This window comes from Mobula hypostoma, chromosome 1 (genome assembly GCF_963921235.1).
Source record: "Mobula hypostoma chromosome 1, sMobHyp1.1, whole genome shotgun sequence".
Lineage (NCBI taxonomy): Eukaryota > Metazoa > Chordata > Chondrichthyes > Myliobatiformes > Myliobatidae > Mobula > Mobula hypostoma.
Window position 1 is genome coordinate 231,434,802 of NC_086097.1, and position 12,365 is coordinate 231,447,166.

The following is a 12,365-nucleotide window of genomic DNA, read 5'->3' on the forward strand; positions in this document are numbered from 1 at the left end:
TCCATTGCCGCCCGTGGCAACAAATTCCATAGATTCACCACCCTCTGGCTAAAAAAAATTTCTTCGCATTTCTGTCCTGAATGGGCGCCCTTCAATCCTTAAGTCATGCCCTCTCATACTAGACTCCCCCATCATGGGAAACAACTTTGCCACATCCACTCTGTCCATGCCTTTCAACATTCAAAATGTTTCTATGAGGTCTCCCCTCATTCTTCTAATCTCCAAGGAATAAAGTCCAAGACCGGACAAAAGTTCCTCATATGTTAACCCTCTCATTCCCCGAATCATTCTAGTGAATCTTCTCTGTACCCTCTCCAACATCAGCACATCCTTCCTTAAATAAGGAGACCAAAACTGCCCACAGTACTCCAAGTGAGGTCTCACCAGCGCCTTATAGAGCCTCAACATCACATCCCTGCTCCTATACTCTATTCCTCTAGAAATGAATGCCAACATTGCATTCGCCTTCTTCACCACCGACTCAACCTGGAGGTTAACCTTAAGGGTGTCCTCTAGGAGGACTCCCAAGTCCCGTTGCATCTCAGAACTTTGAATTCTCTCTCCATTTAAATAATAGTCTGCCCGTTTATTTCTTCTGCCAAAGTGCATAACCATACACTTTCCAACATTGTATTTCATTTGCCACTTCTTTGCCCATTCTTCCAATCTATCCAAGTCTCTCTGCAGACTCTCCGTTTCCTCAGCACTACCGGCCCCTCCACCTATCTTCGTATCGTCAGCAAACTTAGCCACAAAGCCATCTATTCCATAATCCAAATCGTTGATGTACAATGTAAAAAGAAGCGGCCCCAACACGGATGCCTGTGGAACACCACTGGTAACTGGCAGCCAACCAGAATAGGATCCCTTTATTCCCACTCTCTGTTTCCTGCCAATCAGCCAACGCTCTATCCATGTATGTAACCTTCCCGTAATTCCATGGGCTCTTATCTTGTTAAGTAGCCTCATGTGTGGCACCTTGTCAAAGGCCTTCTGAAAATCCAAATATACAACATCCACTGCACCTCCCTTGTCTAGCCTACTGGTAATTTCCTCAAAAAATTGTAATAGGTTTGTCAGGCAGGATTTTCCTTTAAGGCATCCATGCTGAGTTCTGCCTATCTTGTCATATGCCTCCAGGTACGCTGTAACCTCATCCTTGACTATCGACTCCAACAACTTCCCAACCACCGATGTCAATACAGGAATAGCTTCTTTCCCTCCGCTATCGTATTTCTGAATGCGCAATAAACCCATGCACAGAACGTCACTTTTTAATTTTTCTTGCTCTCTTTTTATATGCATTTCATTTAAAAAAAATATACTTATTGTAATTAGAGATTTATTAAGATTGTTTTACAATGTACTGCTGCCACAGACAACAAATTTCTTGACATAGGACAGCGATAGTAAACCTGATTCAGACTTTGAAGTGCTGCCAGTAATTAAAGATGCTGCAAAACTGAAATAACAAAAGATGCAAGTATTTGGCTCAAGCAAGATCGTGTGGGAGAGAGGGAACAGTTAACATTTTAAAGTCAGCTGGAAAAAAAGCATTGAAATATACTGAAGATAGATTTGTTAAGCCCCCGGCTACCCTCGGTTGGCACCATTCTCTTAGTCTATCGTGATCTCCAATCATAGATGTTATCTGTATTTTCTTCATCTTGCTTTTTGGCAACACTTGTAATTTATTCTTTGTTCTAACGAAAGGATATCAACTTGTAATGATAAATGTTTCTTTCTGCACAGAACATTTCGGAGTTGTTGATTATTTTTAGCTTTATGTACTTTGGGCTCATATAGAGATAGGGTAACTAATGAGACAGTACTCCAATGTGTCCATACAAAAAGATCTTTAATGAGAACATTAAATGAGAGGAAACTTAAATTCCTGGGCCATGTCAGCAGAAGGGGAGAAATAGAATGCCTTACATTACAAGGCCGTATGCTTGGGAAATGCGGAAGAGGAAGGCAAAGAAGAAAATATACAGACACTGTGAAAGAACCAACAGATCTAAGTGTGCTAGATATCACTGACGCTGCATGGGATCGTTCGATGTGGAAAGCCATGATTGCTCAAGCGTGTAACGCGCAAGGCACATGAAGAAGAAGTAGTACTTTGGGATTTCAACAATGTTTTATGTAAAAATATATTTTAAACAGATGATAGGGAATTCAAAGTTGTTTTGATGAGAATCTTGGGTGAATGAGTAAATTATGTCTTTGACTATATTAAATCAACTGGCACATAGCATGTAATGTGCAAAAAACAGAAGCATTGTTGCAAATATAAAACTGTGAATGTGCAAATTTGGAGCTGGACATCACTGTAGGGAAAATGCAGGGGGATGCATTTTAAAAGTAAAGAACAGATAAAGTCTTAGTTTTTGTTAAAAATTCTTGAGGATGCCAGACTGTTCAGAGTACAAATATAGAAGTAACTAAAATTGTGAGTACAAAAATCAGTTAAAAATGCTAATAGAAAATGGCCAGAATACAATCTTGACTGTCCACAACTATCAGGGAGACTTCTTCACGTGTTGAGTAGCAATGTAGGAGTTTTCCACAAAAAAAAACGAGGCCAAATTGATGGATCACCCATGACCTGTTCGAATGGCAGAAGTAATTTGATGAGCTAAAGAGTCAAATTTTGACTTTTGGGTAGTGAGTCATTGCGGCAAGTGAGTATATATTGTGAAAGCTGTCTGTACTTTCAATCCAAATGGAACGATGAGTTTTTTTTTCTTTTGTTGAATTTTTTTAAAGGAATCAAGCACGATGGAACTATGTGTGATACGTGTCGTCAGCAGCCAATTATTGGCATTCGGTGGAAATGTGCAGAGTGTACCAATTATGACCTTTGCACTGTTTGTTACCATGGAGATAAGCACCATTTGAGGCATAGATTCTATAGAATCACTATTCCTGGAAGTGAAAGGTAAGAATGTAGAAAATTTTACAATGCTTTTGATTTCCTTATTTTTGTTGACCTTTATCCTGCCATGTAATGTTGTAACATTCTAGAATAATTTTTCATTTAATGCTACTGGCTTTAATAGAAGCTTGTTGAACCTGTTCAGTAAGTGTCATAGTCATACTTTATTGATCCTAGGGGAAAGTGGTTTTCGTTACAGTTGCACCATAAATAATAAATAGTAATAGAACCATAAATAGTTAAATAGTAATATGTAAATTATGCCAGTAAATTATGAAATAAGTCCAGCACCAGCCTATCAGCTCAGGGTGTCTGACCCTCCAAGGGAGGAGTTGTAAAGTTTGATGGCCAAAGGCAGGAATGACTTCCTATGATGCTCTGTGCTGCATCTCGGAGGAATGAGTCTCTGGCTGGATGTATAGGCCTGGAAGGACCCAATTTCAATTTCTAATCTTGCAAAGTTAGCCAATTTAATTCAGGTTGATGAAAGGGTTACTGCTATCTGCTTTGGTTATCCTTTGTTGGTAAACGTTCCATTTACTGTTTAACATTTACCTCTGTAATATCATAGAGTACCAGATGATGATGTGGGATTCAAAGTTGTTAACGGGCAGAATTTCATTTTTCTTTTTTTCTCCAATTCAATCCCTATTTCCAGATTTCAGCGTCCAGCTGCTGTGTCACTGTTGAATTCATTCAAAATGCCTTTTTTTTTAAAGGATTAAATTTTCTTATTATTTTCCAAAATCTTACCATCTCTACAGATTGCATTAATTGTACAGTAAAATTCTGATAACTTGGTTGTTTGGAAATACTGGTGGTCAGCATCTCACTGTGAAAGTAAGTTTGAGGTTTAGACAGTTCCTCTCTTACCTTCATTCAGGACTCCAAACAGTCCTTCCATGTGAGGCAATACTTAACCTGTGAATCTTTAGGGGGACCACTTTATCAAGCACCTTCGCATCATCTGCAAAAGGTGGAATTTCCTGGTGGCTAACCATTTTAATTCCTCTCCCCGTTCCTGTTCTGACATGTCGGTCCATGGCCTCTTCTTTTACCACAATGAGGCCACTGTCAGAATGGAGAAGCGATACCTCATATTCTGTCTAGGTAGCCGCCATCATGATGGCCTGAACATTGATTTCTGCTTCTGGTTAACTTTTTTCTCCTCCATCTTCCTTCTTCCTCTATTCCCATTCTGGCCTCTTGCCTCTTCTCACCTCCCCCTGGTGCCTCTCTTTCCCTTTGTCTCATGGTCTACTCTACTCTCTTATTAGATTCCTTCTTCTCCAGCCCTTTACTTTTCCCAATCTCCTGGCATGACCTATAACCTTCTTGCTAGTCCTCCTCCTCTCCCCCCATCTATTTATTCAGCTGTCTTCCCCTTTCTTTCCAATCCTGAAGAAGTCTCTGCCTGAAACGTCAACTGCATTTTCATTTCCATAGATGCTGCTTGACCTGTTGAGTTCCTCCAGCATTTTAAGTTTATTTCTGAGGATTTTGAAATATGGCCAGATTTCATGCAGTAAATCAGATGTGTAGCTCAAGTAGGCCACACATTTTAATTCCACATCCCGTTCCCATTCTGATATGTCTATCCACGGCCTCCTCACTGTCAAGATGAAGCCATGCTCAGGTTGGAGGAACGACACCTTATATTCCATCTGGGTAGCCTCCAACCTGATGGCATGCACATTGACTTCTCTAACTTCCGCTAATGCCCCACCTCTCCCTCGTACCCCATCCGTTATTTATTCTTTCTCTCTCTCTCTCCTTTTTCTCCCTCTGTCCCTCTTGACTATACCCCTTGCCCATCCTCTGGGGTTTCCCTCCCTCCCCCTTTTCCCCCTTTTCCTTCTCCCTGGGCCTCTTGTCCCATGGTCCTCTCATATCCCTTTTGCCAATCACCTGTCCAGCTCTTGGCTCCATCCCTCCCCCTCCTGTCTTCTCCTATCATTTTGGATCTCTCCCTCCCCCTCCCACTTTCAAATCTCTTACTAACTCTTCCTTCAGTTTGTCCTGACGAAGGGTCTGCCCGAAACGTCAACTGTACCTCTTCCTAGAGATGCTGCCTGGCCTGCTGCATTCACCAGCAACTTTGATGTGTGTTGCTTGAATTTCCAGCATCTGCAGAATTCCTCATGTTCCAGAGTGCTTGTATGTTTAACCTTAATCTGATTTGTTGAAAATACTAACTGAAACTCTGAGTTCTGTTATCCACTCTTAAATTTACTAGGGCTCAGTTTCCCACTCCCATTATTCATCAGGTTAACTGAAAAAATTACTATACTATTATGCAGCATATTTTGTTTAGTACAATTTTGAAATGACATTGTTTTGCATATTAAATAAATTGACATCAAGTTCATTAAATCTGTGCTTCGAGTGCCACCAAAATCCTGAGGCTGCCAGATTAGTTTTACTGTTATTCAATTCCGCTATTGCCCGATAGAAACTTCTGCTGAGTCAAGATGGAATTGAATACTTTGTTGGATCTTGGTTGATGCCAATTGAGGCTTGAAGTTAGCATGCTAAAACATGCTGGGTTAGAATTTATCAGGTATAATATATTAAATTCAGATTACCTTGTAAATGAAGGTAATAGTGGTACCTGGCCTTAAATCAGACAGCACAGTCAATGGAGTTCAATTTTATAAATATCCAGAATATCCTATTGTTTTGATTTTTCAAGCCATGCCATTTTCACCAAAATGAATATTAAATTTTGATTTTGTGGAAAAGTGATATTATTTGTTTTTTTTTGCCCACTGAATATCCATTTGGGTTACACAGCCCTGTCATAACCTGATCAGATAGTGTATCAACTCCGTGATGAGATTGGGTTTGGTATCTAAATAACATGGGCTTGGGTTAGAGTGGGACAGCTTTTTATAAATTAATATATTAATTGCCACCTTTTGACAATATTCTAAGAGATTTATCATTTGTTATATTAAAAAGCTGAATTAAAAACCTTTGTGAAATAAAATCAGATGTTTCATTTGACCTATCTGAAGTCCTTTGCAATTCAGCTTGGTATAGCAACAGGCCCCATCTTTAGGATGCCTCCTTCCAATCTGGTCCATTTGAGGAATGGCATTGAGTGATGAACATGTATCTGGTTTTTCTAATAATGCTCCATTTTCATTTATTGTGAGGCTGGTCTGTGCAGGCCAGTATTGGAAGCTCTGAAAATAAGTTCTAACAGATTAATAACATTGGACTAAACTAGTATTGTCTAAAGTTTGAGGCCCCCCTGCAAAATGTAGTCTGGTGGGCAATACAGGAGATATCCTACCTATGTAAGGTGATGTTAGTGGGCATCCTGCAGAAAAGGACACACAACCTCTGGCTTCGATACACAACCTACTCTCTTGTAACCTACTGAGCTCTACTCTGGCCATCTCAGCTCTGCATTTGCTACTCCGGGCCTGACATCAGATTGTGCTTTCACAAGATGAGCAAGATGTGAAACCAAAACTGAGGCAAAGTCCCAGTTACCAGATAGCACTAACTTACGGTAGATCCTAACAACTCCACAAGTGATATTTGAGGCAAAAGTCTGGCTCCCTGCTCTCTGATTCGAGCCTGGTGAATCTGCCTGTTTAGTTTGAGTTGTTTTATCAAAAAAATCGTTGTTCTTTGTCATGGATCATATTTGGATTGTCTGGTTGTGGTCATACTGGACTTTAATTTTACCTCAGCAGATCTCTGTTATCCCTAATCCAGGGATACCTGCAAAGAAGATGGTTTATTGATATTTGGGAGGATAAAGAAACAGTTATCTGACCACATTGAATGGAAATGTAAATTAAATCTGTAATAATCGCACAATTTTTGTTTTCTTTCTATTAGAGTTTTGCTGGAGTCTAGACGCAAGTCAAAGAAGATAACAGCAAGAGGCATTTTTGCTGGTGCAAGGGTAGTACGTGGAGTGGATTGGCAGTGGGAGGACCAAGATGGGGGCAATGGACGTAGAGGAAAGGTGAGCAATTTATTGGATGTTTGGGTTTTGTTCAATATTTAAATTAGTTATTTGGCAGAGCTGATCTAAAGTAGATGAGAATTAACACCAAACTCCTTGTAATCCAGGGAGCGGGAAGCGCAGAATCAAATATCGCTATGATGATTGTACGTTCTAGTATCAATTGTTTGGCGACAATAAAGTATGAAGTAAAGCAAACAAACTTACACTGGGTAAATCATATACTTTCCTGTCCACATACCTCAACTCCATTTTATCCCCCTTTGTTCATTCCCTTCCCACCTACATCCACACCAGTTAACATGCTCTCAATCTCCTCAACAATTTTCGATTCTCTGGTTCTGATCACCCCATTTTCACTATGGATGTCCAGTCCCTAGGCACGTCTATCCTCCATCAAGAAGGTCTTTAAGCTCTCTTATGGTAAATAAGACATAGGAACAGAATTAGACTATTTGGCCCGTCTAGTCTGCTCTGCTATTCAATCATGGCTGATACTTTTTTCCCTCCTCAGCCCCACTCCCCGGCCTTTTCCCTGTAACTTTTGACACCATTGCCAATCAAGAACCTATCAAGAAATGCCTTAAATACACCCAATAACCTGGCCTCCACAGCTGCCTGTGATAATAAATTCCACAAATTTGCTACCCTCTGGCTAAAGAAATTTCTCCACATCTGTTTTAAATGGACGACCCTCTCATACCTCCACAATCTTTACCACTACCTCTTTCAGAACCCTAGGGTGCACTTCATCTGGCTCGGGTGACTTATGTACCCTTCGATCTTTTAGCTTTTTTAAACACTTTCTCCCTTGTAATAGTAACTGCACTCACTTTTCTTCCCTCACACCCTTCAACATCTGGCACACTGCTAGTGTCTTCCACAGTGAAGACTGATGCAAAATACTCATTTAATTCATCTGCCAACTCCTTGTCACCTGTTATTATTTGTCCGGCCTTATTTTCTAACAGTGCTATATCCACTCTCGTCTTTTATATACTTGAGAAAGCTTTTATGATCTACTTTGATATTGTCTGCTAGCTTGGTTTCATATTTCATCTTTTCCCTCCTTAGTTGCTCTCTGTAGGGTTTTGAAAGCTTCTCAATCCTCTAATTTCCCGCTAATTTCTGCTTTATTGTATGCCCTCTCTTTTGCCTTTACATTAGCGTTGACTTGGTCAGCCATGGTTGTACTATTTTGCCAATTGAGTATTTCTTTGTTTTTGGTACACATCCATCCTGCACCTTCCTCATTTTTCCCCAAAACTCAAGCCATTGCTGCTCTACTGTCATCCCTGCCAGCATCACCTTACAATTTACTTTGGTCTGCTTCTCTCTCATACCACTGTAATTTCCTTCACTCCACTGAAATACTGCTACATCAGACTTTATTTTCTCCCAATCAGCTTTCAATTTGAACTCAAATCATGTTGTGATTACTGTCTCCTAGGGTTTAGAACATAGAATAGTACAGCACAGTACAGGGCCTTCATCCCACAATGTTGTGCTGACCCTCCAACCCTGCCTCCCATATAACTCCCCACCTTAAATTCCTTCATATACCTGTCCAGTAGTCTCTTAAATTTTACTCCACCACTGACTCAGGCATTGCATTCCACACACCAACCACTCTCTGAGTAAAAAAAACCTTCCTCTAATATCCCCTCCGAACTTCCCACCCCTTACCTTAAAGCCATGTCCTCTTGTATTGAGCAGTGGTGCCCTGGGGAAGAGGCGCTGGCTATCCACTATATATTCCTCTTAATATCTTGTATACCTCTATCATGTCTCCTCTCATCCTCCTCTCCAAAGAGTAAAACCCTAGCTCCCTTAATCTCTATTCATAATCCATACTCTCTAAACCAGGCAGCATCCTGGTAAATCTCCTCTGTACCCTTACCAGTGCTTCCGCATCCTTCCTATAGTGAGGTGACCAGAACTGGGCACAGTACTCCAAGTGTGGCCTAACCAGAATTTTATAGCTGCATCATTACCTCACGACTCTTAAACTCTATCCCTCGACTTATGGAAGCTAACACCCCATAAGCTTTCTTAACTACTCTATCTACTTGTGAGGCAACTTTCAGGGATCTGTGGACATGTACCCCCGGATCCCTCTGCTCCTCCACACTACCAAGTATCCTGCCATTTACTTTGTACTCTACCTTGGAGTTTGTCCTTCCAAAGTGTACCACCTCACACTTCTCCGGGTTGAACTCCATCTGCCACTTCTCAGCCCACTTCTGCATCCTATAAATGTCTCTCTGCAATCTTTGACAATCCTCTACATTATCTACAACACCACCAACCTTTGTGTCGTCTGCCAACTTGCCAACCCACCCTCTTACCCCCACATCCAGGTCGTTAATAAAAATCACAAAAAGTCGAAGTCCCAGAACCGATCCTTGTGGGACACTACTAGTCACAACCCTCCAATCCGAATGTACTCCCTCCACCACGACCCTCTGCCTTCTGCAGGCAAGCCAATTCTGAATTCACCTGGCCAAACTTCCCTGGATCCCATGCCTTCTGACTTCCTGAATAAGCCTACCTTGTGGAACCTTGTCAAATGCCTTACTAAAATCCATACAGATCATATAGCGTTCTTTTACCTTAAGATCCGTAATCACCTCCGGTTCATTACATTACACCCAATCGAGTGTAGCTGATCCCCTGGTAGGCTCAATGACAAACTACTCTAAAAAGCCATCTTGTAGGCATTCAACAAACTCATTCTCTTGAGATCCATTTCCAACTTTATTTTCCCAGTCTATGTGCATGTTGACATCTCCCATGACTATCATAACATTGCCCTTTTGACATGCCTTTTCCATTTCCTGTTGTATTCTGTAGTCCACATCCCAGCTACTGTTAGGAGGCCTGTATATAACTGCCATCAGGGTCCTTTTACTCTTGCAATTTCTTAACTCAACCCACAATGATTCAGCATCTTCCAATCTTATGTCACATTTTTCTACTGATTTGATGCCATTCTTTAGCAACAGAGCCACGCCACCCCTTCTACTTAACCTCCTATCCCTCTGATACAACATGTAACGTTGGGCATTCAGCTTCCAGCTACAATCATCCTTCAGCCTTGATTCAGTGATGACCAGTACATCATACCTGACAATCTGTAATAGTGCAACAAGATCATCCACCTATTTCGTATACGTCATGCATTGAGATATAACACATTGTCTACTGTGTTTGCTACCATTTTTGACTCTGCATCCCTAATGAACTGATATTCACCATGCTGGCTGCAATTTTGTCATATCATTTGCCTGCCTATCTTGGCAGCCTGACTGCAAGCTATCTTTGCTTTTTTGCCATTCATTCTATCCTGTGTCCCTTCAATCCATTCCTACCCCCCCACCCCCCCACCAAATTAATTTGAAACCTCCTCACAGCTCTAACAAACCTGCCAGTGTGAATATTGGTCCTCCTTGGGTTCAGGTGCAACTTGTCCCTTTTGTATTAGGTCATACCTCCCCCAGAAGAGATCCCAATCATCCAAGAACTTGAAGCCCTGCCTTGCACCAGCTTCTCAGCCATACATTAATCTTCAAATCATCCTGTTTCTATCCTTACTGGAGTGTGGCACATGCAGCAATCCAGAAATTACTACCCTGGAGGTCCTGCTTCTCAGCCTTCTACCTAGCTCCCTAAATTTTCTTTTCAGGACCTCATTGCTTTTCCTTCCTATATCATTGGTACCAATATGTACCAAGACATCTGGCTGCTCTCCCTCCCTCTCCAAAATGCTGTGGACACGGTGTGAGACATCCCTGACCCTGGCACCAGAGAGGCAACATACCATTCGGATGTCTCATTCACAGTGTCTGTTCCCCTGACTATTGAGTCCCCTATCACTATCGCTCCCCTCTTCTTCCCCTTTCCCTTCTGTATCATGGGCCTATGTTCAGTACCAGTAACCTGGTCTCCGTGGCATTCTGCTGGGAGGTCTTCCCCCACAACAGTATCTAAAGTGATATACTTATTTTTGAGACAAATGGCCACAGGGGTGCTCTGCGCTAACTACCTATTCACATTTCCATTTCTCCTGACAGTTACCCAGCTACATGTGTCGTGCAATTTAGGGGTGGCTGCTTCCCTGTTACTCTGATTATCTTCTCACTCTCCATTACAAGCTCAAGGTCATCCAGATGCTGCTCCAGATCCCTAACATGGTGTTCAAGGAGCTGCAGCTGGATGTACTTCATGCAGATGTAGTTCCCTGAGAGACTCTGCGTCTCCCAGGTCTCTAACATCCGGCATGAAGAACACACAACAGCCATTCACTACACTAGGTACAGTAAGAGAGAAAACAAAAATGAATCCGTAACAGAAGCTTACCCAGAGCCAATGCTTCTTTCAAGCCGAAGCCTCCTTTGAGCCAAAGCCTGACACTCCTACTCTTACCACTGACCTGCTCCCAACAATGGCCGCCCTTCTGTACTTTTAAACAAGTGTTGCCGACCTGCGAGAAAGCTCAACGCTGTGGCCTGCTGCTGCCACTGATTGGGCCCCCAGAATGAGCCTGAACGCCTGTGAAGCTCTCCTTTCAAACAAGCGTTGCTGACCTGCGAGAAACCAGGTCGTTTCTTTCTCGACAACAGACCCAACCAGTTCCCCTCCACCACCACCCTCCTCCATCTGGTGGAACTGGTCCTCACTCTCAACAATTACCCTTTCGGTTCTTCCCACTTTATCAGGGTGTAGCCATGGGCATCCATGTGGGCCCCAGCTCTGATCAATGTACAGTTGATCAGAAGTGGTCAATTCTTACAAACTGTTGTATTCACTAAGTCCTGAGAGTTGTATTACACCTCATTACAAATTTTGATGCTATTGCTTAGATTAGGTTCACCTTTTTTGGAAAAGTGTGCAATATCAAAGTCAGACAGTTGAAGTGAAGCATATGTGAGGATTCTGAAGATCAGTGTCCTTTCAGTGGACAAAATGGAGGTGTTCTGCGACATCTACATTTGGTTTATCCATTGGAAATGACCCCCTCCCCCAAAACATCCCCTAGATTCTGAGATATAACACATTGTCTACTGTATTTGCTACCATTTTTGATTCTGCATCCCTAATGAACTGATATTCACCCTGCTGCCCGCGATTTTGTCATATCATTTGCCTGCCTATCTTGGCAGCCTGACTGCAAGCTATCTTTGCTTTTTTGCCATTTGTTCTATCCTGTGTCCCTTCAATCCATTTCTACCCCCCCCCCCCAATTTGTGATTAGAAAATCACAAATTCACTGTCACTGTTCAAGAAAGTAGTGCGTCAGAAATTGTTAAAGTGGACCAGTTAGCCTATCATCAGTCAATAGGAAATATTGGTAGCATTATTGAGGAAGAATAACAGCCAATGTAGAAAGTTGCAAAACAATCAGGGTAATCATGGTTTTATGAAAGGGAAGTTGTGTTTGGC

General features: G+C 41.8%; 1 protein-coding gene across 2 annotated transcripts in view; it reads left to right on the forward strand.

Annotated features, from left to right (window-relative positions):
• The window catches only part of mib1 (MIB E3 ubiquitin protein ligase 1), a 169,733-nt gene that overhangs the window by 31,700 nt on the left and 125,668 nt on the right, over positions 1-12,365 (forward strand). For both annotated transcript variants that reach the window (XM_063065926.1, XM_063065933.1), the window contains exons 2-3: positions 2,770-2,941; positions 6,794-6,923. In XM_063065926.1, coding sequence (XP_062921996.1) covers positions 2,770-2,941; positions 6,794-6,923 — 302 coding nt within the window. The remainder of the gene's footprint in view (positions 1-2,769; positions 2,942-6,793; positions 6,924-12,365) is intronic.